Source organism: Caloenas nicobarica, chromosome 29 (genome assembly GCF_036013445.1).
Source record: "Caloenas nicobarica isolate bCalNic1 chromosome 29, bCalNic1.hap1, whole genome shotgun sequence".
NCBI classification, from domain to species: Eukaryota; Metazoa; Chordata; class Aves; order Columbiformes; family Columbidae; genus Caloenas; species Caloenas nicobarica.
In genome coordinates this window covers 157,063-184,767 of record NC_088273.1, presented here as the reverse complement: position 1 = coordinate 184,767, position 27,705 = coordinate 157,063, and the positions used below count along the sequence as shown (strand labels likewise).

Below are 27,705 nucleotides of genomic sequence, written 5' to 3'. Positions count from 1 at the left end.
GGGTTCTGGGGGGATCACTGTGGTGGGGAGGGGTCCCCAGTGTTCCTACAGGAGGATCGCTATGGGGCTAGGGGAGAGTGGCTATAGGGAGAATGCGTTTGGGGGGATCCCCATGGAGTGGGGGGGGTTTAGATTTCTCCCCGGGGGGGTCAGTGACTGTTCCCTCCTGCCCAGAATCGGAGGCGAAGGCGCTGCTGAGGGAGCGGCAGAAGAAGGACAACCACAACCTGAGTGAGTTGGGAGGAAATAGGGGGTCTGGGGGGCCCCGGGGGTTTCTGGGGGAGTTTGGGGGCCTCCGGGGGGCTCCTGATATGTGTGTGTCGCCCCCAACAGTCGAGCGGCGCCGCCGGTTCAACATCAACGACCGCATCAAGGAGCTGGGGACGCTCATCCCTAAATCCAATGACCCGTGAGTGGGGGGCACTGCGGGGGCTGTGGGGACCCTGGAGGGCACCGAGGGAGCTGTGGGGGTCCTGTGCAGGTCTGGGGGGCCGTGGGGGTTCCAGGCGGGTCTGAGGTGGCTGTGAGAACCCTGGGCGGGGTTCCCACGAGGGGTGTTCCCAGCATGAGGGGGCTGTGGGGGTCCTGGCAGGTCTGGGGGGCTGTGGAGACCCTGTGCAGATCCACGGGGGTGGGTTCCCCCCCGGGGTGCCCACGCTGTCCATGCGCAGGGACACACGCTGGAACAAGGGCAGCATCCTGCGCGCCGCGGTCGAGTATGTGCGGCGGCTGCAGCGCGAGGAGCAACGCGGGCGGGAGCTGGAGCTGCAGCAGCGGCGGCTGGAGAGGGAGAACTGCGGGCTCCGGCAGCGCCTGCGGGTCAGGAGGGATCTACAGGGCTAGGACGGGGGGCTGCGGGCTCAGCGGGGGGAAAACGGGGGGTTTGGGGGACTTGATGGGGCTGGAATGGGTAGAACCGGGGGGCTGTGTGAGTTGTGGGGCTGTGGGGGGGTGCGGGAGGTCTGTGGGGCCACCAGTCACCAGCAGGGGGTGCCCGTGGGGTCGGGGCAAAGGGGGGCTCGCTGTGGGGTGACCCTGCCTCCCCATCCCCCCAGGAGCTGGAGCTGCAGGCGCAGCTGCACGGGCTCCCCCTGAGCCCCCCGGCCGTGCCCGAGGGGGGTGGCGAGGAGGCCCCTGGGGACCCCCCGTTCCTCCCGGGGGACCCCCCCACCCCCCAGTGCCTCCTGGACCTGGCGCTGGGCGACGACCTGTCCCCGGGGCTGGGCCTGTCCCTGGGGGGAGCCCTGGATGACATCCTGATGGACGAGGGGGGGCCCCTGTCGCCCCTCAGCCCCCCCGGCGCCCTCCTGGCCTCCCCCGGGCCCTCCCGCGCCTCCAGCCCCCGCAGCAGCCTCAGCATGGAGGACGATTCCTGAGTGCTGCCCCTTTAAGGGCTCTTGGGTGTGGCCCTCTTAAGGACCCCGCCCACCATGTGGCCCTTTTAAGTACCCCAACCAACGCCTGGTTCAGGTGGGCCCCACCGAGTGCCGCTTTAAGGCTCTTAAAGCGGGCGAGCCCTGTTGAAAGGCGGCGGTGACCTTTAAGGTGCTGCCAAAGCGTTCCCCTCTTAAGGCGCTGGAGTGGGCCCCACCCAGGCGTGGCCCTTTTAAGGTGTCTCTTCAGCCCCGCCCCACGGTGAGGCCCCGCCCCTTTCCCGGCTGGCCCCGCCCCTTTCCCGGCGGGCTCCTGGGGGCTGGGCCCTCAGGCACGAAGCCCCGCCCCCTCCCTGCTGTCACTCTCACGCAAGCCCCGCCCACCGCACTAACTCCCGCGGTTCCGCCCTCTTGTAGCGGCCACGCCCACCAGCCCCGCTTAAAGGGGCCGCCCCCCCAATCCCCGCCTCTCCCGATTTTGTACGGAAACCACCGCGTGGGAAATAAAACGTTTGTTAACGAGAAGCCGCTCGGTGCTGGGGGGCGGGGCCTGTCGGGCGGGGGGGGGCAGTAGGGCCTGGTGGGAGCTATGGATCCTATAGAACCGGGAGGGGCCTGTCGCACCTGTGGGGGCAGCACCTGCGGGGGCCCTACGGGCTGTGTTAGGGGCGGGGGCCGGTCCACGAGGGGTTTATGTGGTATATGTCACCTTAGAGCCGCTCTGGCGAGACAAACACATACAGCGAGACCGTCTCTATGGTCCCCGCATGACCCTTCTACTCGCCCCGGAGCTCTGTGGTGGCGGTGTTACACCACTTCCGCCTCTCTATGCTTCCCGCAGGCTCCGCCTAGAGCGTCCACTTCCGGCCCCGCCCCGGCGGGTCCTCCCCAGCGCCGCCAAGATGGCGCAGGCGCTGTCGGCCGAGGAATTCCAGCGGCTGCAGGTGCGGCCGGGCCGGGGGCTCCCGGGGGCTCCCGGGGGGTCCCGGGGGGTCCTGGAGGTTCCCCCCGCTCACCCCGTTGTCCCCCTCCCGCCTCCCAGGGGCAGCTGCTGGAGCTGCGCACCGAGAACTACCGGCTGGCGGACGAGCTGCGGAAGAGCGGGGCCGGTACGGGGGGGTCCGGGGGGCTCGGGGGGGGTTTTGGGGTGTCCCCCCCTCGTGACGGTCCCTGTGCCCCCAGAGCTGTCGGGGCTGCGGCAGCGGGTGCAGGCGCTGGACAAGGACTTGGCCAAAGCCAACAAGGTGAGGGGGGGGGGGTCCTGCCGTGACCCCTGACCTGACCCTGCCGTGACCTCTGACCCCGCTGTGACCCCCCCCGCGTTTCTTTTACAGGCGCTCAGCAAGAGTAAGAAGGCACAGGTGGGTGCTGGGGGGTCTTTGGGGGTCCTGGGTGGGTCTTTGGGGGTGCTGGGGGGGTCTTTGGGGGTCCTGGGTGGGTCTTTGGGGGTGCTGGGGGGGTCTTTGGGGGTCCTGGGTGGGTCTTTGGGGGTGCTGGGGGGGTCTTTGGGGGTCCTGGGTGGGTCTTTGGGGGTGCTGGGGGGGTCTTTGGGGGTCCTGGGTGGGTCTTTGGGGGTGCTGGGGGGTCTTTGGGGGTCCTGGGTGGGTCTTTGCGGGTGCTGGGGGGGTCTTTGGGGGTCCTGGGGGGGGGCTGGGGGGCCCCAGGACATTTTGGGGGGTTCGTGGGTGAATTGTGGGATCTGTGTGTGCACCGAGGGGATGTTGGTGTGGCTGTGGGGGGATTTTGGGGGGTCTCGTGGGGGAGTCTCACGGGGGGGGTCTCACCAGGAGGTGGAGGCGCTGCTGGGGGAGACGCGGATGCTGCAGGGGAAGCTGCAGAGCCAGGAGGACGATTTTCGGCTGCAGAACAGCACTCTGCTGCGCGAGCTGGCCAAGGTGGGACACAGCCCCCCCAGAACCCCAACAACCCCCCGTGTCCCCAAAGCCCCCCCGGGGACCCCGACACCCCCTCAGGGTCCCTGACACCCTCCTGTGTCATCCAGGCCACCCCGGGGTCCCCACAACCACCCTGAGCCAGCTGAGGGGTCCCTGGTGTCATTCTGGGGGGGGGGGCACAGAAGGTCGCTGGGGGTCCCCAGTGTCACCCCCCTCTTCAGGGGGCTCCCTGAGGTGTTTTTGGGGGTCTCTGTGTTAATGGGTTGGGGGGGTCCCAGCTGTGTGCGCAGATCGAGGGGCTGGAGCAGGAGAACCGGCGTTTGAGGGGGGAGGAACCCCCAGGACCTCCCAGCGACCCCCCGACCTCCGTGGAGCCCCCCCAGGATGGGGTCCCTCCGGCCCCGACAGATGGTGAGGGGGCACGTTGGGGGGTTTGGGGGAGTTGGGGGGGTCTGAGGGTGCTGTGTATCTTACCTACCCCACCCCCCCAGCCCCCCCAGAGCCCCCCCAGGAGCTGCAGCTGCCAGAGGGGGGGCCGAGGGTGACGCCCCCCCTGGGGAACCCCCGGCCCCTGATGCTCAGGTATGGGGGGGCTGGGGGGGCCATTGGGGAGCGGGGGGGTTTATGGGTTGTTTGGGGGGAAATACACTGGGGGGATGGGAAGGGAGTGAATGGGGCTGGGGACCTGGGGGTCTGTCGAGGGTTTGGGGGCACATGGGGCAGTTGGGGACATTTGGGGGGGTTGGCAGCATGTAGGTACTGGGGGGTTTAATTACAAAAACGTAATAAAAATAGTTTTCACGTAGCATATGCTGAAAATGAAATTAAGTAGTAAAAGTAGTTTTTGGGGGGTTCCTTGGAACTACAGCAGGTGCGGAGAATCTGTAGATGATCTGTAGCGACTGGTGGGATCTGTAAGTGATCTATAGGGCCGGGAGGATCTATAGGTGATCTATAGGGCCGGGGGAGTCTCGGGGTCTCTTGCAGGCAGAACTGGTGCGGCTGCAGACAGAGGTGGCTGAGGTAAGGCGGGGGGGGGCAGTTTTGGGGGACCCTGAGGAGGATTTGGGGGTCTGGGGGAGGGTCCCATGGCAAGGGTTGGGGTCCTGGGGGGGTTTGGGGATGAATCAGGGGCCCCTGGGGCACCGTGGGGGCAGGGGGGAGTTTGGGGGTGCTGGGGGCGTCCCAGTGGGATTTGGGGGGGTCCAGGGGGGTTTCTGGGCTCTGGGAGGAGGTTGGGGGAACTTTGGGGGGTTGGAGGGGTCTTGTGTGTCCCCCCCAATCCCCCATTTTTGTGCCCCCCCCCCCAGCTGACGGAGCAGCTGCGGCAGAAGCAGGAGAGGTGAGACCCCCCGGAGGGACAGACAAACGCATTTTGGGGTTCCCTCGAGGTTTTTTGAGGGGTTTTACCCACTTTTGCATATTTTGCTTGAAGTTTCTTGCAGTTGCAAGCAGAGAAGGAGACATTGCTCCAGGACGCTCGGTGGGTGCTGGGAGGGGGGGTCTCGGGAGCCCCCCCGGACCCACCCCAGACGCCTGGATCCCCCCAGGACCGAGGTGGAGTCGCTCCGCGCGCGGCGGGACCAGGAACTTCAGGGGCTTCAGGCCCAGAACCGGCGGCTGCAGCAGGAGCTGGAGGTGGCGGCTGAGGTGGGGGGGGCCCATAGGCTCTTATAGTATCTGCACATCCCCCCGCGGCAGCGGGTGGACGCGGGGTGGGTTTGGGTAGGGTTGAGCAGTGCTGGGGGGTCTGTACATCTCCATACGCACTTGGCAGCACTGCCCCCTCTTATAGAACCCTATGGGGCAACCGTGGGGTTCTATAGGAGCTATAGAGTATGTGTGGGGGCAGGCGGAGCGGGGGCTGCGCGAGACCCTCGCCCGGGAGCTGCGGGAGGCGCAGGAGCAGCGCGAGGCCCTTGACACCCAGCTGCAGGTTTGGGGGGGTCCGGGGGGGATTTGGGGTCCCTAAGGTGCTCCTGCGTCCATCCCTGGGGAGCCTTGGGGTCCCTGGGGGGATTTGGGATCCCTGATGTGCCCCTGGTTCAATTCCAGGGGGTTTTGGGGTCCTCATGGTGTGCCTGGCTGTATTGTTGGGGGGCATTGGGGGGTCCCTGGGTGGTTTTGAGGTCCCCAGGGATTTGGGGGGGCTCCCAGCTCCATTCTGGGTGGGGGTTTGGGAGGGTTTTGGGGGGCTGGGGGGGTCCACGGACCATTTTGGAGGGTTTTTGGCATTCAAGGGTCCCCAACAGGTTTGGGGGGATTTTGGAGAACTGGAGGGGATTCCAGTGGGTTTAGGGGGGTTCTGGGGGTTTTCAGAGGGTTTGGGGGTGTTCTGGGGGGCTCCTCATGGGGTTTTTGGGGTTTCCACCCCCCCATGCCCCCCCAGGCGTGTTTGGGGGAGCGCGAGGGGCTGCGGCAGCGCTTGGCGGAGGCCGAAGAGGCGCGAGGGGCCAGCGAGCGGGAGCGGCAGTGTGCGCAGGTCGGACCCCCAACCCGTAGGCGCCTATAGGGGCCCTGGGAACCCCTTGGGTGTCGCGGGGGCCGGTGTGACCCCCCCCATCCCCAGGGCCGGGTCTCTGAGCTCCAGGCTGCGCTGGGGGACGCCGAGCAGCAGCGGGAGCTGCAGGAGAACGAGGGGCGGGCGCTGCGACAGGTACCCCCAAATCACTCCCTGAGCCCCAGGAATACCCCCTGGGAACCCCAAATCCCCCTCAAATCCCATCCCCAAATTTTCTCTGATTCCTTGGAATTCTGTGGGCTCCCTCTGAACCCCCCCAGCTTCCCCTCAGCACCCCCAAATCCTCTCTGGGCCCCAAACCATTTGTGCCCCCCCAGGAGCTGCGGGACGTGCGCGACGGGCAGCGCATCCTGGAGAAGAAGGGCAGTGCTGCGGTGAGAGGGGACACGGCGGGGATAGCCTGGGGCTGGGGGCCTGGGGGGTGTCACTGACCCCCCATTTGTGTGCCTGACACTTCCATTGTATCCCTGATCCCCGTTGTGTCCCCCCCCAGCTGAAGGACTTGAAGCGGCAGCTGCAGCTGGAGCGGCGCCGGGGGGACCGGCTGCAGGAGCGGCTGCAGGAGCTGCTGGCCTCCCCCCGCCCCCGTGCCGGTCAGCGAGAAACAGGGGGTCCTGGGGGCGGGGGGGGCACCTGGGGGGGTTATACGGAGTCTGGGGGGTGAACGGGGGTTGGGGGGTCGCCCTGATGTCTGGCTCTTCCTCCCAGCAGCCAGAGGGGGGGTGTCCGGAGGGGTGGGTCTGCCCTGGAGACCTGGGTTCCCCCCTGGAGACCTGGGTTCCCCGTATGCCCCCCAGGGCTGGAGGACCTGGGGCTGGACGGGGGGTCCCCTGGGCGGGGACCCGGGGGAGACAGCAGCAGCTTGTCCTCGCTGGGCCGCGACGGCTCCGCCCCCGGCAGCACCAAGGTGGGTGGGGCCATGGTGGGGGTGGGGCTGCAGCCTGGGGTGGGGTGTGGCTTGGGGGGGTGTGGCTTCAAGGTCGGGTGGGGTTATAATCAGGTGGGGCCATGGTGGGTGGGGCTAGATGGGGGGGTGGGGCTAGATGGGGGTGTGGCCATGGGGGGTGGGGCTAGATGGGGGTGTGGCCATGGGGGTGGGGCTAGATGGGGGTGTGGCCATGGGGGTGGGGCTAGATGGGGTGTGGCCATGGGGGTGGGGCTAGATGGGGGTGTGGTCATGGGGGGTGGGGCTAGATGGGGTGTGACCATGGGGGGTGGGGCTAGATGGGGGTGTGGTCATGGGGGTGGGGCTAGATGGGGGCATGGCTGCAGCCAGGGGGCATGGCCTAACCCTTCCCCCTGCCCCCCAGTCGGGCTCTGGTAGCCCTGGGGGGGGCAGCGGTGGGGGAGTCCCCGCGGGGGGGGGTCTGTCCCCCGCCGAGGTGGCCGAGCTGTTCCAGCGCCTGGCGCAGAGTCAGCAGGAGCGGTGGCTGCTGGAGGAGAAGGTACCGCGGGTGGCTGGGGGTGGGGGAACACGGGGGGGTTCAGCAGGGGGGTTACTGCTGTCCCTGTGCCCCCCCCGAGGTGCGTCACCTGGAGGTGAGCAGCGCGTCCATGGCTGAGGACCTGTGCCGCAAGAGCGCCATCATCCAGAGCTTCGTGCGCGACAGCCGCCTGGGTGAGACCCCAAAACGCCTCCCGGGGACCCCCAAACCCCCCCGTGCCCCTCCAACACCCCCTGTGACGCCCAAACCCACCGCACTCCCCAACACCCCCTATGTCCTCCCACATCCCTCTGTGCCCCCCACACCCCCAAAGCTCCCGCTGACCCCCGCGTTCCCCCAGAGGCTGTGGGCCCCCCCGGGCAGCCCCGTCGGGGTGGGGGGCCGGGCGAGGAGGGGCTGCGGGAGATGAACAAGAAGCTGCAGAACATGCTGGAGGAGCAGCTCACCAAGAACCTGCACCTGGGACAGGTGTGTGGGGTGGGGCAGGGGGCGGGGCCTCGCCCGGGGGGCGGGGCCTCACCTGGTGTCTCCGCAGGACCTGGAGGCGCTGACCCAGGAGCTGGCCCGGCTCAGCAAGGAGCGGGAGGCCCCGCCCCCCGGGCCGCCCTGAGGGGCGGGGCCTCCGCCTGTGGGCGGGGCCTCGCTCGCCTGCGGCTCCGCCCCCCCGCTCCGGTCCCGCCTCTTCCCCCCCCCGCCGGTCGGTGGGGGCATCGCTGCTTTGAGGGGACGTTGCCCCTTTAAGGGGGGCCCTGCATGTGCCCCCCCCTTGCGGTTTCCCCGTCCCTTCAATAAATGTGCTGTGAACAGCTGCTGATTGCGTCATTTATTCTGCGGGGGCGGGTGCGATGACGTCACGGCGGCGAGCGTTGCCCGCCCCTCGCGGCAGTCACCGCCCCGCCGGAGTGACGTCACTTCCGTCCGTTGACCCGGATGTTGTTCCTGCAACGGCCGCCGCAGGACTACGGGGGACGATCGCGGCGCCGCCGCCGCTACGTGTTCTCCGCGCTGCGCCCCCCCCCGCCTTCAGCCGACGGGCGCGCCGTGTGACGTCAACACGGTGACGTAACACACCCCCCTCTTCTACTCGGTCGGGGGGCGGCAGCGGCGCCCACCCCCCACCCCCCCGCTGTGTTTTCTGCGCCTGCGCGGAGCCCGCCCCGCCCCGGCGTTGCCATGGCGGCCGCGGGGGGCGGGGTCTGCGCGGGGGGCGGGGCCGGGCTGGAGGAGGAGTGCGAAGTGGTGCGCGTGCGCGTCAAGGTAAGGGGGCGGGGCCGATGGGCGGGGCCACGGGTGGAGAGGGGGCGTGGCATCGCGGAGGGGGCGGAGCGCGTGTGGTGGGCGGAGCTCTGGGTCGCGGGGGGCGTGGCTGTGGGGGACCCGGGCTGGGGGGGTGGGGAGCCTTTCCCGCCAAATGTGTCACGTGAGCGGCAGCGGCCAATCAGCGGCGCGGAGCTGGGGTCGTCGTGCCGACGGGACCGGCCGCCATCTTGGGCGGGTGTGAGGGGCCGGGCCGGGGCGGGGGCCGGTGTCACCCCCATGACCGCCCGGGCCCCCCCGACCCTCCCCGACCCCTCCCGCCCCTCCCCGCAGAAGAGCGAGGGGCCGCTGCCGCCCGAGTTCCGCTCGTTCGCTGTGGACCCGCAGATCACGTCTCTGGACGTGCTGCAGCACATCCTCGCCCGCGCCTTCGACCTGCAGGGGTGAGCCCGGCCCCCTCCGCACCCCCGCTCCCCCCGGGGGGCTCCGTCACCGAGCTGACGCCTGGCCTCCCCTCAGGAAGAAAAGCTTCTCCGTCAGCTTCGCCACCCGCGACCCGCAGGGCCAGGAGACGTTCGTGCCGCTGCTGAGCGATGGGGACCTGGCGGCCGCCTTCACCTGCGCCCGGCCCACTCTGCGCCTGCGCATGGACGTGCGGCCCCCGGCTGAGAGTGAGGGGGGACCGGGGGGCCTGAGTATCTGGGGGGTCAGGAGGGGGTGGGGGGGATACAGATGTCTGGGGGTTCAGAAGGGAGTGGGGGGGGACACAGGTGTCTGGGGGGTCAGGAGGGGGTGAGGGGGGCCGCGGGGCTCTGAGGGTGTGGGGGGCTGCGGTGCCTGTGCAGGGACCCAGGCATCCGGCTCCCGCAGGCCCGCTGCTGGAGGACTGGGACATCATCAGCCCGCGGGAGGTGGCAGCAGCCGAGCCGCTCCCCGAGCGCCGCTCGCTCCTGGCGGCCGCACTGCCCTTCACACAGGCCCTGCTGGCACAGGTGGGGGACGTGGGGGAGACACGGGGATGTGGGGGGGTTTTGGGTGTCCGGGGGGGCCGTGGGTGCCTCACAAGCCCCACCTTGCTCCGTTGTCCTTTTCAGTTCCTTCTCAGTGCTCCCTCAGCCCCCTTTTGATGGGTCTAGCTGCTCCTTAATACCTGTCTAGTTTTCCCAGTCCTCTTCCAGTGATCTCTAATTCTCTTCCAGTGTCTCCCAGTCGCTTCCCAATGACCTATCATGCCTTCGCAGTGGCTCCCAGTGTTCTGCTAGCGATCCCCAGTCCCACCCCAGTAATGCTCAATTTTCTCCCAGTGTTCCCAGTGTGCTTTTAGTGATGGCTAGTTAGCTTCCTATGCTCCCAGTCCCCTCCCAACGCTCCCAGCACCGCCTGTCCCGCAGGTGGGCCGGACGCTGGCGCGGGCGCAGGCCGCCCTGTCCTGGCCCGAGGGGTCCCCCCCGTCCCCCCCGCCTCCCCCCTGCGCCCCGCTGAGCGACGCCGACCTGCGCACATACCTGGGCCCCGGTGGGCGGCTGCTGCGGCCGCATGACTTGCGCCTGCACGTCTACCACGGCGGCGTGGAGCCCGGCCTGCGCAAGGTGAGACCCCCCGCTGTCCCCCTGAGCTCCCTGTGTCCCCTGAAACTCTGGTGTGCCTCTGAGCCCCCTTGTGTCCCCCTGACCCCTTTCATGTTCGCCTGACCCCCCTTTGTGTCCCCAGGAACCTGCTGGGTGTCTCTGACCTGTGTTTGTCCTTCTCTGACCCCTGTTTGTCCCCCCACAAAGTAGCTGCTGGGGGTCCCTGACCCACGTGTTTTCCCCCCGACCCCAGTTTGTCACCCCCCAACCTCCTTGTCTCCCCAACCCCGTTTTTGTGCCCCCAGATGGTGTGGTGATACCTGCTGAATGTGGTTTTGTCCCCCCCCCCAGCCCCCGTTGTTCCTTGTCCCCAAGTGGTGTGGTGGTCCCTGCTGGGTGTTCCTGACCCCATTTGTCTCCCCGACCCTGTTTTTGTCCCCTGACCCCGTTTTTGTCCCCCCAGGTGGTGTGGCGGTACCTGCTGAACGTGTTCCCGGCGGGGCTGTCCGGCCAGGAGCGCCTGTCCCACCTGCGCCTCAAGGCTGCCGAGTATGCGGCGCTGAAGACAGCTCTGGCCGCACGTGCCGCTCCGGCTGAGCTGGCATTGGTGGCCGCCGCCGTGCGCAAGGACGTGGTGCGCACCGACCGCGGGCACCCCTACTTCGGCGGCCCTGAGGACGGGCACCCGCACCTGGCGGCGCTGCAGGCCCTGCTCACCACCTTCGCGCTGGGCCACCCGCGCCTCTCCTATTGCCAGGGCATGTCGGACGTGGCGGCCCCGCTGCTGGCTGTGCTGGATGACGAGGCGCAGGCCTTCCTCTGCTTCTGTGCTCTCATGCGCCGGCTGGCGCCGCGGTTCCGCCCCGGCGGCCGCGGCCTGTCCCGCGCCTTCGCCCACCTGCGCCGGCTGCTCCGCCGCGCCGACCCACCCTTCTGGGCCTTCCTGGCGGCGCGCGGCGCCCACGACCTGTTGTTCTGCTACCGCTGGCTGCTGCTGGAGCTCAAGCGCGAGTTCGCCTTCGAGGATGCGCTGCGTGTGCTGGAGGTCACCTGGAGCTCGCTGCCCCCTGCCCCGCCGCCCCCCGAACGGGGGGTCCCGCTGCTGGGGGCTCCGCTGCGCACACGCCGGGGGCTGCAGGAGCGCAGGGGGATGCGGCCACGGCCACCGCGGCGACGGCGGCGGCAGCAGGAGGGTGAGGACCTCACTAAGGTGGCCAGTGGTCGAGGTGGGGACATCCAGGAGGGTCCCGGGAGCTCTAGCGATGTCCAAAGCGCTTCTAAAGCTTCCATGGGTGTTCCAGAGGATCCCACGAGCTTCGGTGACAACCAGGAGAAGCCAAAGAGCTCCAGCGACATCCAAGGTGGTTCCAAATCTCCCACCGTCTTTGGTGACAACCAGGAGAAGCCAAAAAGCTCCAGCAACATCCAAGATGGTTCCAAAGGTTCTGTGAACATCCCAGAGGTTCCCACCAGCTGTGGTGACGACCAGGAGAAACTGAAGAGCTCCAGCGGCGTCCAAGGTGCTTCAAAAGCCTCCACAGATATCCCAGAGGGTCCCACCAGCTTTGGTGACAACCAGGAGAAGCCAAAGAGCTTGAGCACCATCCGAGAGGGTCCTGAGAGCTCCAGGGACATCCCCAGTGGCTTCACGAGCTCTGGGGGTTTCAGCGAGAAGCCCAAGGTCTTTGGGGATGTCCAACCTTGTCCCGGCAGCCCCTGGAACAACCAAGAGGATCCCGAGGTCTCCCAGGACACCAGTGGCAGTGCTGAGGTCCCCAGGGGTACCCGAGGGGACCCCGAAGTTTCCAGCAGTGGTGGCCGAGACCCTGGTGGCTCCGAGGATGTCAGAGAAAACCCTGTTGTCTCTAAGGAAATTGAGCCAGACCCTGGTGGTCCCGAGATGGTGCATGGAAGTGCCAGTGCTCTTGAGGAGATGTGTGAACCATCCCATGTCTACTCGGGGTTTCGTGGAGACCCTGGCGTCCCCAAGAAGGCCGGAAGGGAACCCAATGCCTGCAGTGACCCCAGGGACACTTGCCAAGGTCACAGCATCTCTACGAAGGGACGTGAAGGTGCCGACGCCTTGGAGAAAGTGGGACGTGACCGTGGTGTGTCCAGGAGGATTGGAGGAAACCCCCAGGTGTCCAAAGAGGTGAGAGAAGGCCCCAGGGAGACCAACAAGGACTCCAAAGAGGTCACTGAAGTCCCCAAACAAGTCGGTGAAGTCCCCAAGGTGCCCAGAGAAGTTGATGACACCCTCAAGGGGTTTGGGCACACCCCCAAAGGAGTTAGTGACACCATCAAAGAGATTGGTGATGCCATCAAAGAGGTTGGTGAATCCTTCAAACGGTTTGGTGGCACCGTCGAAGAGGTTGGTGATGCCCATAAAGGGGTTGGTGATGTCCCCCAAGAGCTTGGTGACACCCCTATCTCCCCCCGGGAGGTGGGCGAAGACCCCAGGGAGGTTGGTGATGTCCCCAAAGGGGTCGGTGACCCCCCCACATCCCCCCGGGACGCCGCTGAGGACCCCAGGCAGGCGGGTCTCCAGGAGGGTCCAGACGCCCCCCAGGACCCCTGGGGCGGCACGTGGGCCTGGGAGGACTCGTCCTCTTCCTCGTCCTCGTGCTCCTCGTCCTCCTCGGAGGAGGAGCTGGGGCTGGAGGACGACGGGGCGCCGCTGCCGCCGCCCGCCGAGCTGGGCCAGGGGAACCCGTTCCTGCTGTTCCTGTGCCTGGCCATGCTGCTGGAGCAGCGCGACGCCGTCATGGCACGCGCCGGCGACTACAACGAGGTGGCCATGCACTTCGACCGCCTGGTGCGGCGTCACCAGTTGCCGCGCGTCCTGCACCGCGCCAAGGGGCTCTTCGCCAGGTACCTCGAGGGCTGGGGGGGAGCCCCAGGGGGGAAAGGGGGTGGTGGGACCCCATAGGGACCTGGTGGGACCCCATAGGGGTGCGGTGGGACCCCATGGGGACGTGGTGGGACTACACAGGGACGTGGGGGGATGTGGTAGGACCCCATGGGGACTTGTGGGGTGATGTGGGGACCCCGTGGACACCGTGTGGGGACTTGTAGGTCTTCTTTGGGGGCCCCTGGGTCACCATGGGGAGCACAAGGTCAACATGGGGACCCCATGGGCACCCCATGGGGACCTGTAGGGTCTCTTTGGGGAGCCCAAAGCCACCGTGAGGCCCCATAGGACAACGTTGGGACCCCATGGCCACCACATAGGGACTTGTAGGGTCTCTTTGGGGACCCTGGGCCACCTTGGGGACACAGGAGACAACGTGGGGACCCGTAGGGCAGCACAGAGACCCCATAGAACCCCCGGAAGCCCTGAGTTCTCCAGTATGAACCAGTACAGCCCAGTGCCTCCCCTCTGGGGTTCTGTGTCACCTCGGAGCATCCCAGTACAGACCATTGCCACCTCTGTGGGGATCTATGTCACCTTGGGGCATCTGGGTACAAACCAGTACGAACCAGTACCACGTCCCGGCCGAGAACTCCTGGATCTGCGCTGCCTCGGGCCAGGCCAGTATGGACCAATATGGACTGGGAAGGGTCTGGAGACCCACCTGGGAGACCCATGTGTGCATTGCCTGGATCAGTATGGACCAGTATGGACCAGTACAGCCGCCCAACTGGGATCGCTGTGTTGACGTGGCCTTCAACCACCCCAGCATGGACCAGTATGGACCAGTACAGCCGCCCAACTGGGAACTCTTCACCTGTGTGGCCTTGCGTCTTCCCAGTATGGACCAGTATGGACCAGTGCAGCGTCTCACCTGGGATCTCTTCACCTGCGTGGCCTTGCGTCCTCCCAGTATGGACCAGTGCGGACCAGTACAGACCGGTAGGGCACCACGACTGGTGTCTTAACGCACATACGGGTTCTCCCAGTGTGGACCACTACAAACCAGTTCCTGCCCCCGCCGCCCCGCCGTGGGTGCCTTCTCACCCCCCTCCTTATTTATTGACAACCCCCCCTAACACCCACGGGAGGGACCCAGGTCTGTCAGGTGCTGAAGTCGTGAATAAACCTGACGTCCAGAACTGTTGTGTGGGGTCTCCCGGTATGGACTGGGAAGGGGCTGGGGATACCCAGTACAGACTGGGAAGGGATATGGAATGTCTGGTTTGTACTGGGAAGGGAAAGGAAGCTCCCAGTATGAACTGGCTGTCTCCCAGTGTACACTGGGGAAGGGTAAAGGGTGTCCCAGTCCATACCATGAAGGATAGGAGCTCCTACTATGGACTGGGAGGGAAGGGGCTGTGGGCTCCCAGTATGAACTGGGCAACTACAAGTATGGACTGTGACGGGTCATGGCCTCCGTTGCGGTGCAGGAAGCATCCGGACACCTGGGTCCCCAGTTTGGCTGGGGCTGGATGAGGCCAGTTCCCCCCCAGTGCCTCCCATTTCTTCCCAGTATCCCATTGCTGCCTGTGTTTGCAGAGAGGCTGCTTCCAGTCCCTCCTAGTTCCCCCAGTTCCCCCTCCCAGTTACCCCAGTTCCCCCTCCCAGTCCGGAGGTGACGTTCTTGCCACTTTGGGGCCCTGGGTGCTTCCGGGCGGAAGAGGCCTCCGCAAGGGACCCAGGCGTTCAGAAGGGGACCCAGGCATCCGGGGGGGGACCCAGGCTTGCGGGGATGAGCCGGGGGGGTCCCCTGGGCGGGGACAATGTCCCATCGGAGCTGCTGCAGGAGCAGGAAAACCTGCGGCTGTTCGAGCTGCTGGGCCGGAAATGTGTGGTGAGGGGATGGAGGGTTTGGGGGGGTCCCATGGGGCCTTGGGGGGACCCTGAGGGGGGTTTGGGGGGTCCCATGGGAGGGTCTGGGGGGGAACTGGGGGGAATTGGAGGGGCTGGGGGGTCCCTGGGGGGGTTTGGGGGAGGCCTGAGGGGGGTTTGGGGGGGGGGGGCGGGTAGGGAGGTGTTTGGGGGTTTCGGGGGCTTTGGGGGGACTGAGGGGGGTCTGTGTGGGGTTTGGGTGGGTCAGTGTGTTTTGGGGTCTATACCCCACTGTCTCCACAGGCGCTGGCCACAGCGGTGGCGCAGCTGGTGGTGGCGGAGCCGGGGGGCGTCCCGGGGAGGGCCCCGGGGGGATCCTGGAGCCCCCGCGGCTGCGGTGTTGCCTGTCTGGTGCGGGACAGCGCGCGGCGCTCGTACTTCATCCGCATGTACAGCCTGGCCGTGAGTAGGGGGTCAGGAGGGGTAAGGGGGGTCCCGGGGGGGCCGGGGGCTCCCACTTCATCCGCATGTACAGCCTGGTGGTGAGGGGGGGATCTGGGGGGTCCCTGGGAGTCTCAGGGGTGTCTAGGGGGTGTCCCTCTGGGGGTTTCAGGGAGGTCTCTGGGGCTCAGGGCGAGTCCCAGGGGTCTCAGGGGTCTCTGCTCAGTCCAGCAGCCTGTGGTGGGAGCAGGAGCTGCAGGGGGGGATGGGCTATGCCTGCCCCACCCCCTTCTTCCACACCTTCACCTGCCACGTGAGTGGGCGGGGCCATGGGAGTGGGTGGGGCTGACAGGTGCAAAGGTGGGGCTTTGTGGGTGGGGCCTAAGGCATGTGGGAGGGGCCAAGGGGTGGGTCTAAGAGCATGTGGGAGGAGCTGAGGGCGGGGCTAAGGGCACACAGGCGGGGCCTGCTGCCTGTGGGCGGGGCCTGCTGCCTGTGGGCGGGGCCTGCTGCCTGTGGGCGGGGCCTGCTGCCTGTGGGCGTGTCCCGCGGGGGGGCAGGCCCCTGATTGGCTGCACAGGAGGGCCGGGCAGGGCTGAACTTCGCGGATGAAGGGGAGGCGGCCGCGTTCCAGGCGCGGCTCCAGGAGCGGCTGCGCCGGCGCCAGCAAAGGGCGGGTGAGAGCGCAGCCCCACAATGCACCGGGGCACCCCCACAATGCACCCCCAGACGCCCCCTCACCCCCTCTCTCCCCTCCCCAGAGAAGCGGCAGCTCCCGCCCCCCCCGCCCCCCGTCGACGGTGAGTCCCGTGGGTCTCGGGGGGCGACAGAGCGACACGGGAGCCTGACCCGGCCCCCCATGGCCCCGGCTGATGGCAGCGGTGAGTCCTGTCCCACACTTGGGGGTTCCTGCCCCACCGTGGGATCACCCCACCCCACAGCAAGTTCCTGCTTCCCGCAGCACCGCCACTGCCGGCCGTGCCCATCGCCAACCCTGATATCACGGAGTCGCGGTACCGGGGGCTGCCCAGCCCCACGACGGGACCCCTGGCGGCCCCCGCGCCTGGGGAGCAGCGCAAGGGCCGCAAGAAGATCTCCAAGGCTGACATCGGGGCCCCTTCCGGCTTCAAGTGAGTCTGGGGGGTGCGTGTGAGGCGGGAGGGGCATGTGTGGGTCCAGCCGTGGGGCAGGCAGCCCCACAATTGTGGGGCAGAACCTCAGCCTCGTGTCCCACCCTCCAGGCACGTCGGGCACATTGGCTGGGACCCCAACAATGGCTTTGACGTAGGTGGCACCTGCGCGTCCCCCCCGTTCCACCGCCACGGGGTGACCCCGGGGGGTGACGGTGACCCCAGAGGGGGCTGACGGTGACCCCGGGGGTGACGTGACCCCCCCTGGCGCAGGTGGCCGCGCTGGACCCCGCGCTGCGGACACTCTTCGCCCGTGCCGGGATCAGCGAAGCGCAGCTGGCCGATGCCGAGACCTCGCGGTTGATCCACGACTTCATCCAGGGCTGCGGGGGCCTGCAGGCCGTGCGCGCAGAGATGGGACAGGGTGAGCCCCCCAACACCACCGCAGACCCCCCTCCTGCTTGTTAATGCACTAATTAAGGTCTCTCTCTCTACCCCCCTCCCAGGTCCCCCTCCCCCGCCAAGCCGCGGGGCCACCCCACCCCCCCCTGCTGGGACCCCCCACAGCCGCGGGGGGCCGCTGCCCCCCCAACCGGGGGGTCCTCCCCCACCCCCCCGCAGTGGCCCCCCTGTGGTTCCGCCCTCTCGACCCATGGCCCCGCCCCCTGCCCGCGGCTCTACCCCTCCGGGTGCTGCCGAGGCCCCGCCCCCTCCCCCGCCCCCCCCGCCCCCCCCCACTCCCGGAGGCGGCGGCTCCGCCCCTGCGCCCCCCCCGGCCCGGGGGGCTCTGCTGGACCAGATCCGCCAGGGGGTGACGCTCAACAAGGTCAGTCAGGGGTCGCAGGGCAGGGGGGGGAGAATCCCATGATCTCCTGTGGTTGGCATGGGAGGGGGGCACACGTTGCCACGGTGACAGGGGCTGTTTGGGGGGGTCCCCTCTCCCTGACCCCCGCTTTGCCCCCTCCAGACCCCTGAGGCCCCTGAGGGTGGTGGCCCGAGCGCTGGGGGGCTGGTGGGGGCCCTGATGGACGTGATGCAGAAGCGCAGCCGAGTCATCCACTCCTCGGGTGAGTGGGGGACACCGTGGGGAGGACACACGACCCCTGGGGGGGCACCCCCGCCCAGCCACCCCTTGACCCCGCCCTGTCCGCAGACGAGGCCGAGCCGGGTGAGGAGGACGACGATGACGACGAATGGGACGACTGAGCCACCCCCCCCGTACCGTGTCACACCCCCAGGGTTAGGGCACGCTGTCCTGTTCCTGATCCCCCCCCCGAACACCCCTCCTGGCCCCCACAAGTGCCCAATAAAGACACACGAATGGCTGCGCTCGTTAATTAGTCATTGTTGCTTATTGACGAGTAATGAGCCCTTGGTGCGTCGAGTAAGTGTGCAGCCTGTTATCCTTGAGAGGCATCACACGAGCCTCTGGGGAAAGAGAGTGGGGGAGTATATCCCGTTACCCTTTGCGGTATAGGGGGATATATCCCATAATCCCCTCGGGCTACTGTGGGAGGCTATATCCCGTGATCCTTTGCTATGTAGGGGGAATATATCCCGTAATCCCCCAGGGCTGGCGTGAGTGGGGCTATATCCCATGATCCTTTGCTCTTCGTAGGGAATATATCCCATGATCCCCTGGGGCTACCATGTGGGGGGTATATCCCATGACCCTTTGCTATGTAGGGGGAATATATCCCATAATCCGTCGGGGCTGGCGTGGGTGGGGCTATATCCCATGATCCTTGGCTGTTCGTGGGGAGTATATCCCATGATCCCCTGGGGCCACTGTGTGAGGCGGTGTCCGGTATGCAAATGAGGCGCCGCCGCCACCAATGGGAGCGGGGCGGAAGCGGGAGGCTCCGCCTCTCGCCGCGCGCTGCTAGCCAGGCGGAAGTGGCGAAAAAAAAAAAAAAAAAAAAAGAGGAAAAGGAAAAAGAAAAAAAAAAGGCAGCGGCAGAAAATGGCGGAAAATTTAAAAGGTGCGCGAGGGCCGGGACGCGCGGAGCGGCGGTTTAACGGCTGCGGGGCGCCGCGCGCCGCTTCCCGCCGTTTTTTTCTGAGGGGGCGCGCGCGCGGGGCGACCGTTGGCGGGGGCGGCGCGAGGCGGCGGGGGGGGGGGGGGCGGCCCGGGGGGTCCTCCCGCCGCCCGTGACCCCGTCCCCCCGTCCCCGCCCGCAGGCTGCTCCGTGTGCTGCCTGTCGTCCTGGTGGCGGCTGCAGCAGCTCTGCCGGCTGGAGCGGCTGCGCTGCCGCGCGCTCGGCGTCACCCGCCGCAACCTCGGCGACTTCGAGGTGGAATTCCTGTGCGACTACAAGCGCGTGCGGGTGAGTGCGCGGCGCGGAGCAGCCGCCCACCCCCCTCCGGAACCGCGACCCCAAGCGGGGCCCCCGGTGTCACCTGAACGCGCCCTGGAAGCTCCGCGGGCTCCCCCCGACACCCTCCGGGCGTCCCCTGACCCGCGAGTTCCTTCACGCCCCCGGGACGCTGCCGTCCCTGTCACCCCGAACGCCCCTGGAAGGCCCTGTGACACCCCCCGGAGCCATCCCTGACCCCTGACAGCGGGGGTGCCACCCTGAACGTCCCCTGTGATGTCCTGTGCTGCCCCTGACGCCCCCCAGCAGCCCGGACACCCCTGCCTGGGCCCGTCTGTCCCCAGGAGCCCCCCGACCCTGGACACCGGGGTCTGCATCAGCCTGAATGTCCCTGGGAGGTCCTGGGCCCCCCTGACCTCCCCCGGCCCCGTGTCTCCCCGCCCAGGACGAAGACTTCTACCTGGTGAAGTGGCGCGGGTACCCCCAGGCCGCCAGCACCTGGGAGCCGCGGCGGAACCTGCGGTGCCAGGGGCTCCTGCGGCAGCTGCACCAGGACCTGGCGCGGGTGCCGGGGGGGCCGGCGCGGCCCGGCCCCAGGGGGCTGCCGCCCCGCGCCGCCGCCTTCCTGCTGCAGAAGGCAGAGCAGCGGCGGGCGCTGCGGCGCTGGGAGCGGCTGCTCAACAGCACCCGCGGGCACCGCGGCCGCATTGTGGTGGAGAACGAGGTGGACCTGCACGGGCCGCCCCGCGACTTCGTCTACATCAACGAGTACAAGGTGGGCGCCGGCGTGTCGCTGACGCCCGTGGCCGTGGGCTGCGAGTGCCGTGACTGCCTGGCCGAGGCGGCGGGCGGCTGCTGCCCCGGCGCCTCCTGCAACAGGTTCGCATACAACGCGGCGGGGCAGGTGCGGATCCGCGCCGGGCTGCCCATCTACGAGTGCAACTCGCGCTGTCGCTGCGGCGCCGACTGCCCCAACCGCGTGGTGCAGCGCGGCATCCGCTACGACCTCTGCATCTTCCGCACCAGCGACGGCCGCGGCTGGGGCGTGCGCACGCTGCAGCGCATCCGCAAGAACAGCTTCGTCATGGAGTACATGGGGGAGGTGAGCGCAGGGGGCGGGGGTGCGGGCGGGGCGTGGCGTGGGCGTGGGCGTGACCCGGCCCTGCCCCACCCGCACAGATCATCACGTCGGAGGAAGCGGAGCGGCGCGGGCAGGTGTACGACCGGCAAGGGGCCACGTACCTGTTCGACCTGGACTACGTGGAGGATGTGTACACTGTGGACGCTGCGCACTACGGCAACATCTCGCACTTCGTCAACCACAGCGTGAGTGGGTGGGCTGGGGGCGGGGCCTGCGGGGGCCCTGCCCACTGGGGGGGGGCAGCTGCCTCCCTGGGGCAGTGGGTGGGGCCTGGAGGGGGCGTGGCTTGTGGGAGCTCCACCCACTGGAGGAAACATCCCCTTCCTTGGGCATGAGTGGGAGGGGCCTCACCGAAGGGGAGGGGCTTCCAGCAGCACTGCCCACTGGGGAACACCCTCTTTACCCACAGTGGGAGGGGGCAGGGCTTGGCCCGGGTTGGGAGGCGGAGCTTGACGCAGCACCGCCCAATGTGTGAGCTCCTCCTGCTCCCACCCAAGGGGCGTGGCTTTCCCCGGCCCCGCCCCTGAGCCCCACCCGGGCCGCAGTGCGACCCGAACCTGCAGGTTTACAACGTGTTCATCGAGAACCTGGACCAGCGGCTGCCGCGCATCGCGCTGTTCGCCACGCGGCCCATCCGCGCTGGGGAGGAGCTCACCTTCGACTACAACATGCACGGTACGCGTGCCCGCCCCGCGGCGCCCACACCCGCCCCACTGCCGTGGGGTATAGTGGGGATCAGGCCGCACCGTTGACTTGTGGTATAGGGGGATTGGGCTGTCCCACTGCTGTGATTCACCAGGGGGGTGGGGGGGGGTCAAACTATACCACTTCTGTGGTTTCGGGGGCGCTCAGGCTGTACCACCGCTGTGGTTTATTGTGTGGGGGTCGGGCTGTACGACTGCTGTGGTTTCTGTGGGATCACACTGTACCACTGTTGTGTGGTACTGGACAATTAGGCCGTACCACTACTATGGTTTATTGGAGGGTGCAGCCTGTACCACTGCTGTAGTTTATGGGGGGAGGTCAGGCTGTACCACTCCCCCCCCTCACCCCCGTTTCCCACCCCCCAGTGGACCCGGTGGACGCCGAGAGCACCCGCATGGACTCCAACTTCGGGCTGGCAGGGGAGGCTCTGGGGGGCTCCCCCCGCGCCCGCAGCCGCATCGAGTGCAAGTGCGGGGCGGCCACCTGCCGCAAGTACCTGTTCTGAGCCGCAAACACGCTTGTTACCGCAGCTGGTGTGTGCGTGGGGAAGGGGCTGCGGGGGGGTCACGCGTGCTGGCGGCGCCACACGATGACAGTGCCGGCGGCATCGCTGGAGGCCAGCAGGCTCTCGTCGCAGTTGAAGGCCACGGCCAGCACAGCCCCGCCATGGCCCTGCAGCGTGTTCACCGTGGCCCGCGCTGCGCGCCCCACATCGAAAAAGTGCACGCAGGCATCCTCGCTGCCTGTCACTGCGGGGACAGGGACAGGGATGGGGGTGGGATCGACCCCACCTGGGGCCTCCTGCAGCTGCCCCAGGCCCCCCCATGTACCCACAAAACCCTTGGTGACCCCCAGCTCCCCACACAGGTGTCCTGTGTCCCTGTGCAGGCTCCCTGTGCCCCCTGATGTCCCCCATATACCCCCGCGGGCACCGCATGCCCCCCATGTCCTTAATGTCCCCACACAGGCACCTTGTGTCCCTCTGTGCCCCGCCATGTCCCCACGTACCCACGCAGACTCCCTGTGTCCCCCATGTCCCCAGTGTCCCCACGCAGGCTCTCTGTGCCCCCCCACGTACCTACGCAGGCTCCCTGCCGGAAGGACATGAGTGGACAGAAGCAGCTCCGCACCGGCTGCTCGCGGTGCCGCGTGGGGAAGCTGCGCCGCAGCCGCAGCCCCGGCGCCCCCGAGCCCTCCTCCTCCACCACCCTGGGGATGTGACAGGATCAGCCCTGGGACCCCCAGAGCTCCCCGGACCCCCAGAGCCCTCCGGCCCCCCCACCTGAAGAGCAGCAGGCGGTCGGGACAGGCATTCACCAGCAGCGAGGGGTCAGGCGCCTCTCGGCTGGCCCAGGCACGGGCCGACAGCGATGTGATGGAGCCACCGGCCTGGACCAGCACCCGCGAGGCCTTGGTCAGCCGGCCTGGGGAGAAAAACAGGGGCTTAACGGCACGCGGCCCCCCAGAGCCCCCCGCCCAGAGCCCCCTGTACCAGTGCCGGGGTCGCAGAGGAATGAGGACACGGAGCCACAGTCATCGCCGGCCCAGAGGACGCGGCCGGGGGCGTCGAAGCAAAGCGCCAGGACCCGCCCAGGGAGCCGCCCGGCCCCGCCGCGAGCCGCCTTCCCCGTGGAGATGTTCACCACGCGCACCATGTGCCGGGCGCTGCCCACCTGGGGACAGGGCACAGCTGGGGACACGGGATGGGGTCCTCCGGGGGCTGCCCAAGGGGTGGGATGGGGCTGAGGGGGCACAGGGGGCTCCCAGGGGGATTCTGGGGAGACTTAGGGGCCCTAGAGGCAATCAGGGGATTTACGAGGATTCTGGGGGCAATTAGAGAGTCCCAGGGAGATTCTGGAAGGATTTAGGGGTGTCCTAGAAGCAATTAGGGGTCACAAGGGGATTCCGGGGGCCATTAGAAGGTCGCAGGAAGATTTAAGGGGGCCCTGGGGGCAATCAGGGGTGCTGGGAAAATTAGGGGTGTCCTGGGGGCTGTGGGCAGTTCCAAGGTGACGCGGGGGGTCCCGCCCCGGCACTGACCACGGTGAGGTTGTTGTTGAGCGGCTGGAAGGCGCAACACAGCAGCGCGGCACCGTCGGGGTCGCAGACGCGGCGGATGCAGCGCCCGTCGGCCGGCGCCCAGAGCCGCAGGGTCCCATCCAGCGACGCCGACACCAGCACGTCGTTGGAGAGCGACCAGGCGAAGTCGGCGACGCCGCCCGCGTGTCCCCGCAGCACCCGCAGCACGGCCGGCGGCCCCGGCGCCAGCCGGCACACTGAGATGGTGCCGTCCAGCGAGCAGCACGCCAGCAAGTGCCGCTCGTCGTGCGCAAACTGCACCTTGGGGACTGCCGGGGGGGTCAGCGGGGGACGCCAGCCCGCTAGAGCCCCCCAGACCCCCCCGGGACCCCCATACCAGCATTGTCCATGTGCTGGTCGAAGACGTGGAACACGCCGGTGAATGCGTAGTTCTCGCTCAGCGTTGTGTCCCCGGCCATGGCCCGACTGGCCTCAGCCAGCGGCGTGGGCACCACCCCGGGGGGGCTGCGGGGCGGGGCGGGGGGGTCAGCATTGCGACACCAGAGCCCTGAGGCCCCCAGTGCCCTCCCAGTGCTCACCGCTCATCAGGGCCCCCCCGGGCCCCCCCAGCGTGGGAGCCGCGGCTCAGGGACCGCCGGTGTCCACGGGTCCCCCGTGGGTCCTCCTCGAAGTCCTGGGGGGGGAACACAGCTCGGGGGGGCGTGCCCAGGACACCCAACACCCCAAAACAGGGGCTGAGACCCCACAGCCCCCGCAGACGGGTGCTGCACTCCCAGAAAGGTTGCTGTGGCTGTGCACCCCCCCAGGAAGGGATGGCAGCCCCCCCAAAAAGGGCTCACAGCCCCTGAGGAGGACTTGCTGCCCTCCCCGAAGGACTTGCAGCCCCCCAGAAGGTCTGTCTCCCCCCTAGAAGGACTCAACCCCCCCCAGAAAGACTCACACCCCCCCAGCAGGTCTCCCCGCACCTCCATGCGGTCCAGCGTGGTGCGGCTGGCGCGCAGGGCGCTGCTGCTGTGCGCTCGCCCGCTGCTCTGCTCCGACAGGGCCCCGTAGCGCTGGGCCAGCAGCCGCCCGCGCACCCGCAGGTACCAGCGCCGCGTGTCCCCCCCGGCCGGGCTCACCCCCTGCGCCTGCTCCCGCAGCAGCTGGCTGCGCCGCCGCACGTACTGCGTGCGGAACTGCGGCCAGCGCGGCGTGCGGTACGCGGCGTACCTGGGGCACGGGGTCAGGGGGGTCACTGGGGGGGTCACGGGGCAGACACGAGGATCACAGCTGGGGGGGACATGGGGGACACAGCTGCAGGTACACAGGGGTCACAGGAGGGGTCACAGCTCAGGGCAGGGAGGACATGGGGACACCGCGGTGGGGGTAGCAGATGAACCCGTGTGCTGGAGGGACGGGGGCAGGTTCGGCCCCCACTCCTGAAAACGGACCCGGGGATCGGGGTGGCCCCCCCCATAAAGGTCCCTGGGCATCGCGGCGTCCCCCCCGTAAAGGTCCCTGGGGATCGGGGTGTCCCCCCCCCGAAAAGGTCCCTGGGGATCGGGGTGTCCCCCCGCCCCGAAAAGGTCCCTGGGCATCGCGGCATCCCCCCCATAAAGGTCCCTGGGGATCGGGGTGTCCCCCCCCCCGAAAAGGTCCCTGGGGATCGGGGTGTCCCCCCCGTAAAGGTCCCTGGGCATCGGGGTGTCCCCCCCGAAAAGGTCCCTGGGGATCGGGGTGTCCCCCCCCCATAAAGGTCCCTGGGGATCGGGGTGTCCCCCCCGAAAAGGTCCCTGGGCATCGGGGTGTCCCCCCCCCATAAAGGTCCCTGGGGATCGGGGTGGCCCCCCCCGAAAAGGTCCCTGGGGATCGGAGTGTGTCCCCCCCCGAAAAGGTCCCTGGGCATCGCGGCATCCCCCCCGTAATGGTCCCTGGGCATCGGGGTGTCCCCCCCCCGAAAAGGTCCCTGGGGATCGGGGTGCCCCCCCCATAAAGGTCCCTGGGGATCGGGGTGCCCCCCCCCGTAAAGGTCCCTGGGGATCGGGGTGTGTCCCCCCCCGAAAAGGTCCCTGGGGATCGGAGTGTGTCCCCCCCCGAAAAGGTCCCTGGGCATCGCGGCGTCCCCCCCGTAAAGGTCCCTGGGGATCGGGGTGTGTCTCCCCCAAACGGCCCCGGTGTCCCCCGGACAGGCCGCGGTCGCCCCCCCGCCCCGGAGAGCCCCGGGCTCAGGTGTCCCCCCCGGGCTCACCGGGCATCCACGGCGAGCACCTGCTGCCACACGGCGGCCATGGCGGCGGCGGCCGCGCCGGGGGGACCCTGCGCGGGGAGCGGGGTGAGGCCAGCGCGCCCGTGGCCGCTGTCAGCCGGGCCGGGGCGGGGCCGGGGGCGCTACCTGCCCGTCCCGCTCCACCTCCGTGTCCCGCGGGGCCGGGCGGTGCCGGGAAGGGCCGGGACTGGGACGGGCCGGGACCGGCCCCTCCGAGATGGCGGCGGCCGCCGCCCCCGGACAAGATGGCACCGGGCGTCGCCCTGGCGACGGCGCACGGCGGTGGGCGGGGCCCTGCCCGCCCGTAAGGGGCGGTGCCGGCCGGGGATTGGCGGCGTTCGCGAAGGGGGCGGGGCGTGCGCGTTTATCTATGGTGCAGGGGTGTTGCTAGCTTTCCTTCATTACCAGTCCCTCTGCTCGGCGGCGCTCGCCTGCTCTCGGTCCTCCGGCCCGCCGCGTTTGCGACAGCGAGTGGGCGGGGGAAGAGCAGAAGGACGTCTCGCTTGACAGCGGCACGACCTTTGCGACACGCGGTTTACGGCAGGGCCGCTGGTGGGCCGGGGGCTGCGGGCCGGGCGCCGGTGATCCCCGGGACACCCCGAGCCCCCCGAGTCCCCCCCAGGCTCCGCCCCGGGCCCCGCCATGGCACGATGCCGCTGGCCGTGAGGTGGCCGTTCCCCGCGGGGCCGCCGCTGCGCTGGGTCCTGGCGAGCGGGCTGGTCACGGGCCTGGTGGGCACTTACAGCTGCCTGTGGACCCGTGAGTGACCGGGGTGGGGCGGGGTTTGGAGGGCACCGGGGGGGTCTCTCCCCTTTGCTGACCCCACCCTCCCCCCAGGGTGCCTGAACCGGCTGCGCGTGCACAACGCGGAGGTTCTGCACGAGCTGGTGGAGCGGCGGGGGCCGCGCACCCCCCTGCTCACCCTGGCCAACCACCAGTCCTGCATGGACGACCCACACCTCTGGGGTACGGGGGACCCGGGGGTGCTGAGGGGTTCCAGGGGCGCTGGGTGGGAGTTTGGGGGTTCCAGGGGCACTGGGGTGTTTCTAAGGGTGCTGGAGGGTCCTGGGGGCATGTTGGGGGTTGCAGAGGTGCTAGTGGGTCATTTCTGTGTGTCTGGGCTGCTGCTATAGCTCCCTCAATTCTTTCTCATCCCCCCAGGTTCCCTGAAGCTGCGGCACATCTGGAGCCCCCACAAAATGCGCTGGTGAGGGGGGGTCGGGCGGGGGGACCCGGGGGAGCCGCCTCCACCCTCTGACCCTCCCCGGCCCCCCAGGACCCCCACGGCTGCTGACATTTGCTTCACGCGGGAGCTGCACTCGCGGTTCTTCAGCCTTGGCCGCTGCGTCCCCGTCTGCCGCGGTGTGACTGGGGGCACTGGGGGGAGTGGGGAGCAACTGGGAGGAATTTGGGGATATTGGGGGGACTGGGAGGCACTGGGGGCTACTGGGAGGGGCTTGGGGGCACTGGGAGGCCAGTGGGTCTGGCCCAGCTTGTTTGGGGGCTCCCAGGCTGGACTGGGCTGTTCCCAGTCTGTGCTGGGCCCGTCGTAGTCTGTGCTGCAGCTGAACCGGTGCATGCAGGGGACGGCGTGTACCAGCGTGGGATGGACTTTGTACTGGAGCGGCTCAACCAGGGGGAGTGGGTGCACGTCTTTCCCGAGGGTACTGGAGGATCTGGGAACACTGGGGGGGACTGGGAATGGGGCTTGTGGGGTCTACGGGCACTGGGGGAGCTGGAAACGGGGCTTGTGGGGGTCTATGTGAACTGGGAGGGATTTGAGTAACTGGGAATGGGACTTATGTGATCTATGGGGAGTGGGGGCACTGGGAGAACTGGGGGGGCTGATCAGGGGTGACTGGGAGCACCGGGGGGCTCCTGTGCGCCCCCCACCATGGTCCTGTGTCCCAACAGGCAAAGTGAACATGGGGCAGGAGTTCGTGCGCTTCAAGTGGGGTGAGATCAGAGTGCCCCCCAAACCCCCCTCAACACCCAAGGGCTGCCCGGCCCCCCAAACCCTCACTTTGTGCCCTCCCACAGGCATCGGGCGGCTCTTGGCCGAGTGTCGCCTGGACCCCATCATCCTGCCGCTGTGGCATGGGGGTGAGTGGGGCTGGGGGGCATGGGGCTGGGGGGGTCCCCCCGTGGGGCAGAGTCCTGCCATGGGGCAGGTCCCCCCGTGCAGGTCCCTGCTGCCCCCCCAGGCATGAGCGACGTGCTGCCAAACACCCGCCCCTACGTGCCCCGTGTGGGGCAGGTGAGTCCTGGGGGCTTTGGGGTGCCGGGGTGGCTGTGGAGCAGGGTGTGGGGCCATGAGGCACACTGTGGGGTTATGGGGGCTGTGGGGCACCGATACCGTCCCCAGCGCATTGTAGTGGCTGTGGGGCTATGGGGGGCCATGGGGCAGGCTGTGGGGGTCTGTGGGGCAGGCTGTGGAGCACTCACACCGTCCCCAGTGCATCACGGTGGTCGTGGGGCGCCCGTTCAGCGTCCGGCCTCTCCTGGAGCGGCTCCGTGCCGAGGGCTCGTCCCCGGTGAGTACTTGGGGGCAGTGGCTGCACCCCACGGCTCCGGGGGTCCCATCCCCCCGCCCCACGGCTCCAGCCCCTGCTCACTGTCCCCCAGGTGGAGATGCGAAAGGCTCTCACCGATTTTGTGCAGAGGGAATTTGAGGCGCTGCGGGACCAAGCCCGGGCCCTGCACCCCGCCCCATAGCGCGTGGGGCACTCTGCACCCTGCCCCATAGTGTGCAGGGCTCTGCCCCATGGATGCAGAGATGGGGGGGGCTCTGCCCTGTAGCGGGATGGCCCCGCACACAGACATACGGATGGACTGACAGATGAGCAGCCCCATAGTGCGCCCCCCCGCCATGGTGCCAATAAATGGGGTGGAGCCTCAGC

General features: G+C 68.4%; 5 protein-coding genes across 7 annotated transcripts; 4 read left to right on the top strand and 1 right to left on the bottom strand.

Annotated features, from left to right (window-relative positions):
- Positions 1 to 333: 333 nt before the first annotated feature.
- GRIPAP1 (GRIP1 associated protein 1) lies at positions 334 to 8,043 on the top strand. The gene is given in 24 exon segments (XM_065653353.1): positions 334 to 409; positions 672 to 819; positions 2,215 to 2,317; positions 2,416 to 2,482; positions 2,556 to 2,617; positions 2,708 to 2,734; positions 3,161 to 3,268; positions 3,547 to 3,679; positions 3,760 to 3,786; positions 3,789 to 3,850; positions 4,256 to 4,291; positions 4,579 to 4,610; positions 4,704 to 4,751; positions 4,819 to 4,918; positions 5,121 to 5,204; positions 5,658 to 5,750; positions 5,838 to 5,924; positions 6,107 to 6,163; positions 6,283 to 6,382; positions 6,587 to 6,696; positions 7,100 to 7,234; positions 7,314 to 7,407; positions 7,575 to 7,702; positions 7,770 to 8,043. Coding segments are annotated over 24 exon segments (1,923 nt in total). The 5' UTR covers positions 334 to 402; the 3' UTR covers positions 7,845 to 8,043.
- Positions 8,044 to 8,166: 123 nt separating this feature from the next.
- On the top strand, positions 8,167 to 16,075 carry TBC1D25 (TBC1 domain family member 25). Its single transcript, XM_065653350.1, has 10 exons — positions 8,167 to 8,491; positions 8,825 to 8,934; positions 9,011 to 9,162; positions 9,362 to 9,483; positions 9,883 to 10,080; positions 10,523 to 12,930; positions 15,089 to 15,247; positions 15,453 to 15,539; positions 15,807 to 15,903; positions 15,988 to 16,075. Exons 1-9 carry the CDS (start codon positions 8,408 to 8,410, stop codon positions 15,823 to 15,825), a joined length of 3,339 nt encoding a protein of 1,112 aa, XP_065509422.1. The 5' UTR covers positions 8,167 to 8,407; the 3' UTR covers positions 15,826 to 15,903; positions 15,988 to 16,075.
- A 2,214-nt stretch (positions 16,076 to 18,289) lies between these two features.
- On the top strand, positions 18,290 to 21,022 carry SUV39H1 (SUV39H1 histone lysine methyltransferase). The gene is made up of 6 exons (XM_065653344.1): positions 18,290 to 18,338; positions 18,538 to 18,683; positions 19,117 to 19,773; positions 19,851 to 19,997; positions 20,358 to 20,487; positions 20,883 to 21,022. The coding sequence occupies exons 1-6, from the start codon at positions 18,320 to 18,322 to the stop codon at positions 21,020 to 21,022; spliced, it is 1,239 nt and encodes a 412-aa protein (XP_065509416.1). The 5' UTR covers positions 18,290 to 18,319.
- Positions 20,710 to 25,063, bottom strand: WDR13 (WD repeat domain 13). The gene is made up of 10 exons (XM_065653343.1): positions 24,932 to 25,063; positions 24,788 to 24,855; positions 23,523 to 23,769; positions 23,136 to 23,230; positions 22,934 to 23,061; positions 22,558 to 22,865; positions 22,010 to 22,190; positions 21,800 to 21,941; positions 21,596 to 21,726; positions 20,710 to 21,266 (listed from the first exon to the last, which is right to left on the bottom strand). The coding sequence occupies exons 2-10, from the start codon at positions 24,826 to 24,828 to the stop codon at positions 21,082 to 21,084; spliced, it is 1,458 nt and encodes a 485-aa protein (XP_065509415.1). The 5' UTR covers positions 24,829 to 24,855; positions 24,932 to 25,063; the 3' UTR covers positions 20,710 to 21,081.
- A 152-nt stretch (positions 25,064 to 25,215) lies between these two features.
- On the top strand, positions 25,216 to 27,703 carry TAFAZZIN (tafazzin, phospholipid-lysophospholipid transacylase). 3 transcript variants are annotated; one of them, XM_065653339.1, is made up of 10 exons: positions 25,216 to 25,564; positions 25,643 to 25,771; positions 25,967 to 26,012; positions 26,082 to 26,167; positions 26,389 to 26,469; positions 26,720 to 26,761; positions 26,846 to 26,908; positions 27,010 to 27,062; positions 27,262 to 27,339; positions 27,431 to 27,703. In XM_065653339.1, the coding sequence occupies exons 1-10, from the start codon at positions 25,456 to 25,458 to the stop codon at positions 27,518 to 27,520; spliced, it is 777 nt and encodes a 258-aa protein (XP_065509411.1). In that variant the 5' UTR covers positions 25,216 to 25,455; the 3' UTR covers positions 27,521 to 27,703. The 3 variants fall into 3 exon arrangements, with proteins under 3 accessions (XP_065509411.1, XP_065509412.1, XP_065509413.1); XM_065653340.1 differs by lacking the exon at positions 25,643 to 25,771; XM_065653341.1 differs by lacking the exon at positions 26,082 to 26,167.
- The last annotated feature ends 2 nt before the right edge of the window (positions 27,704 to 27,705 follow it).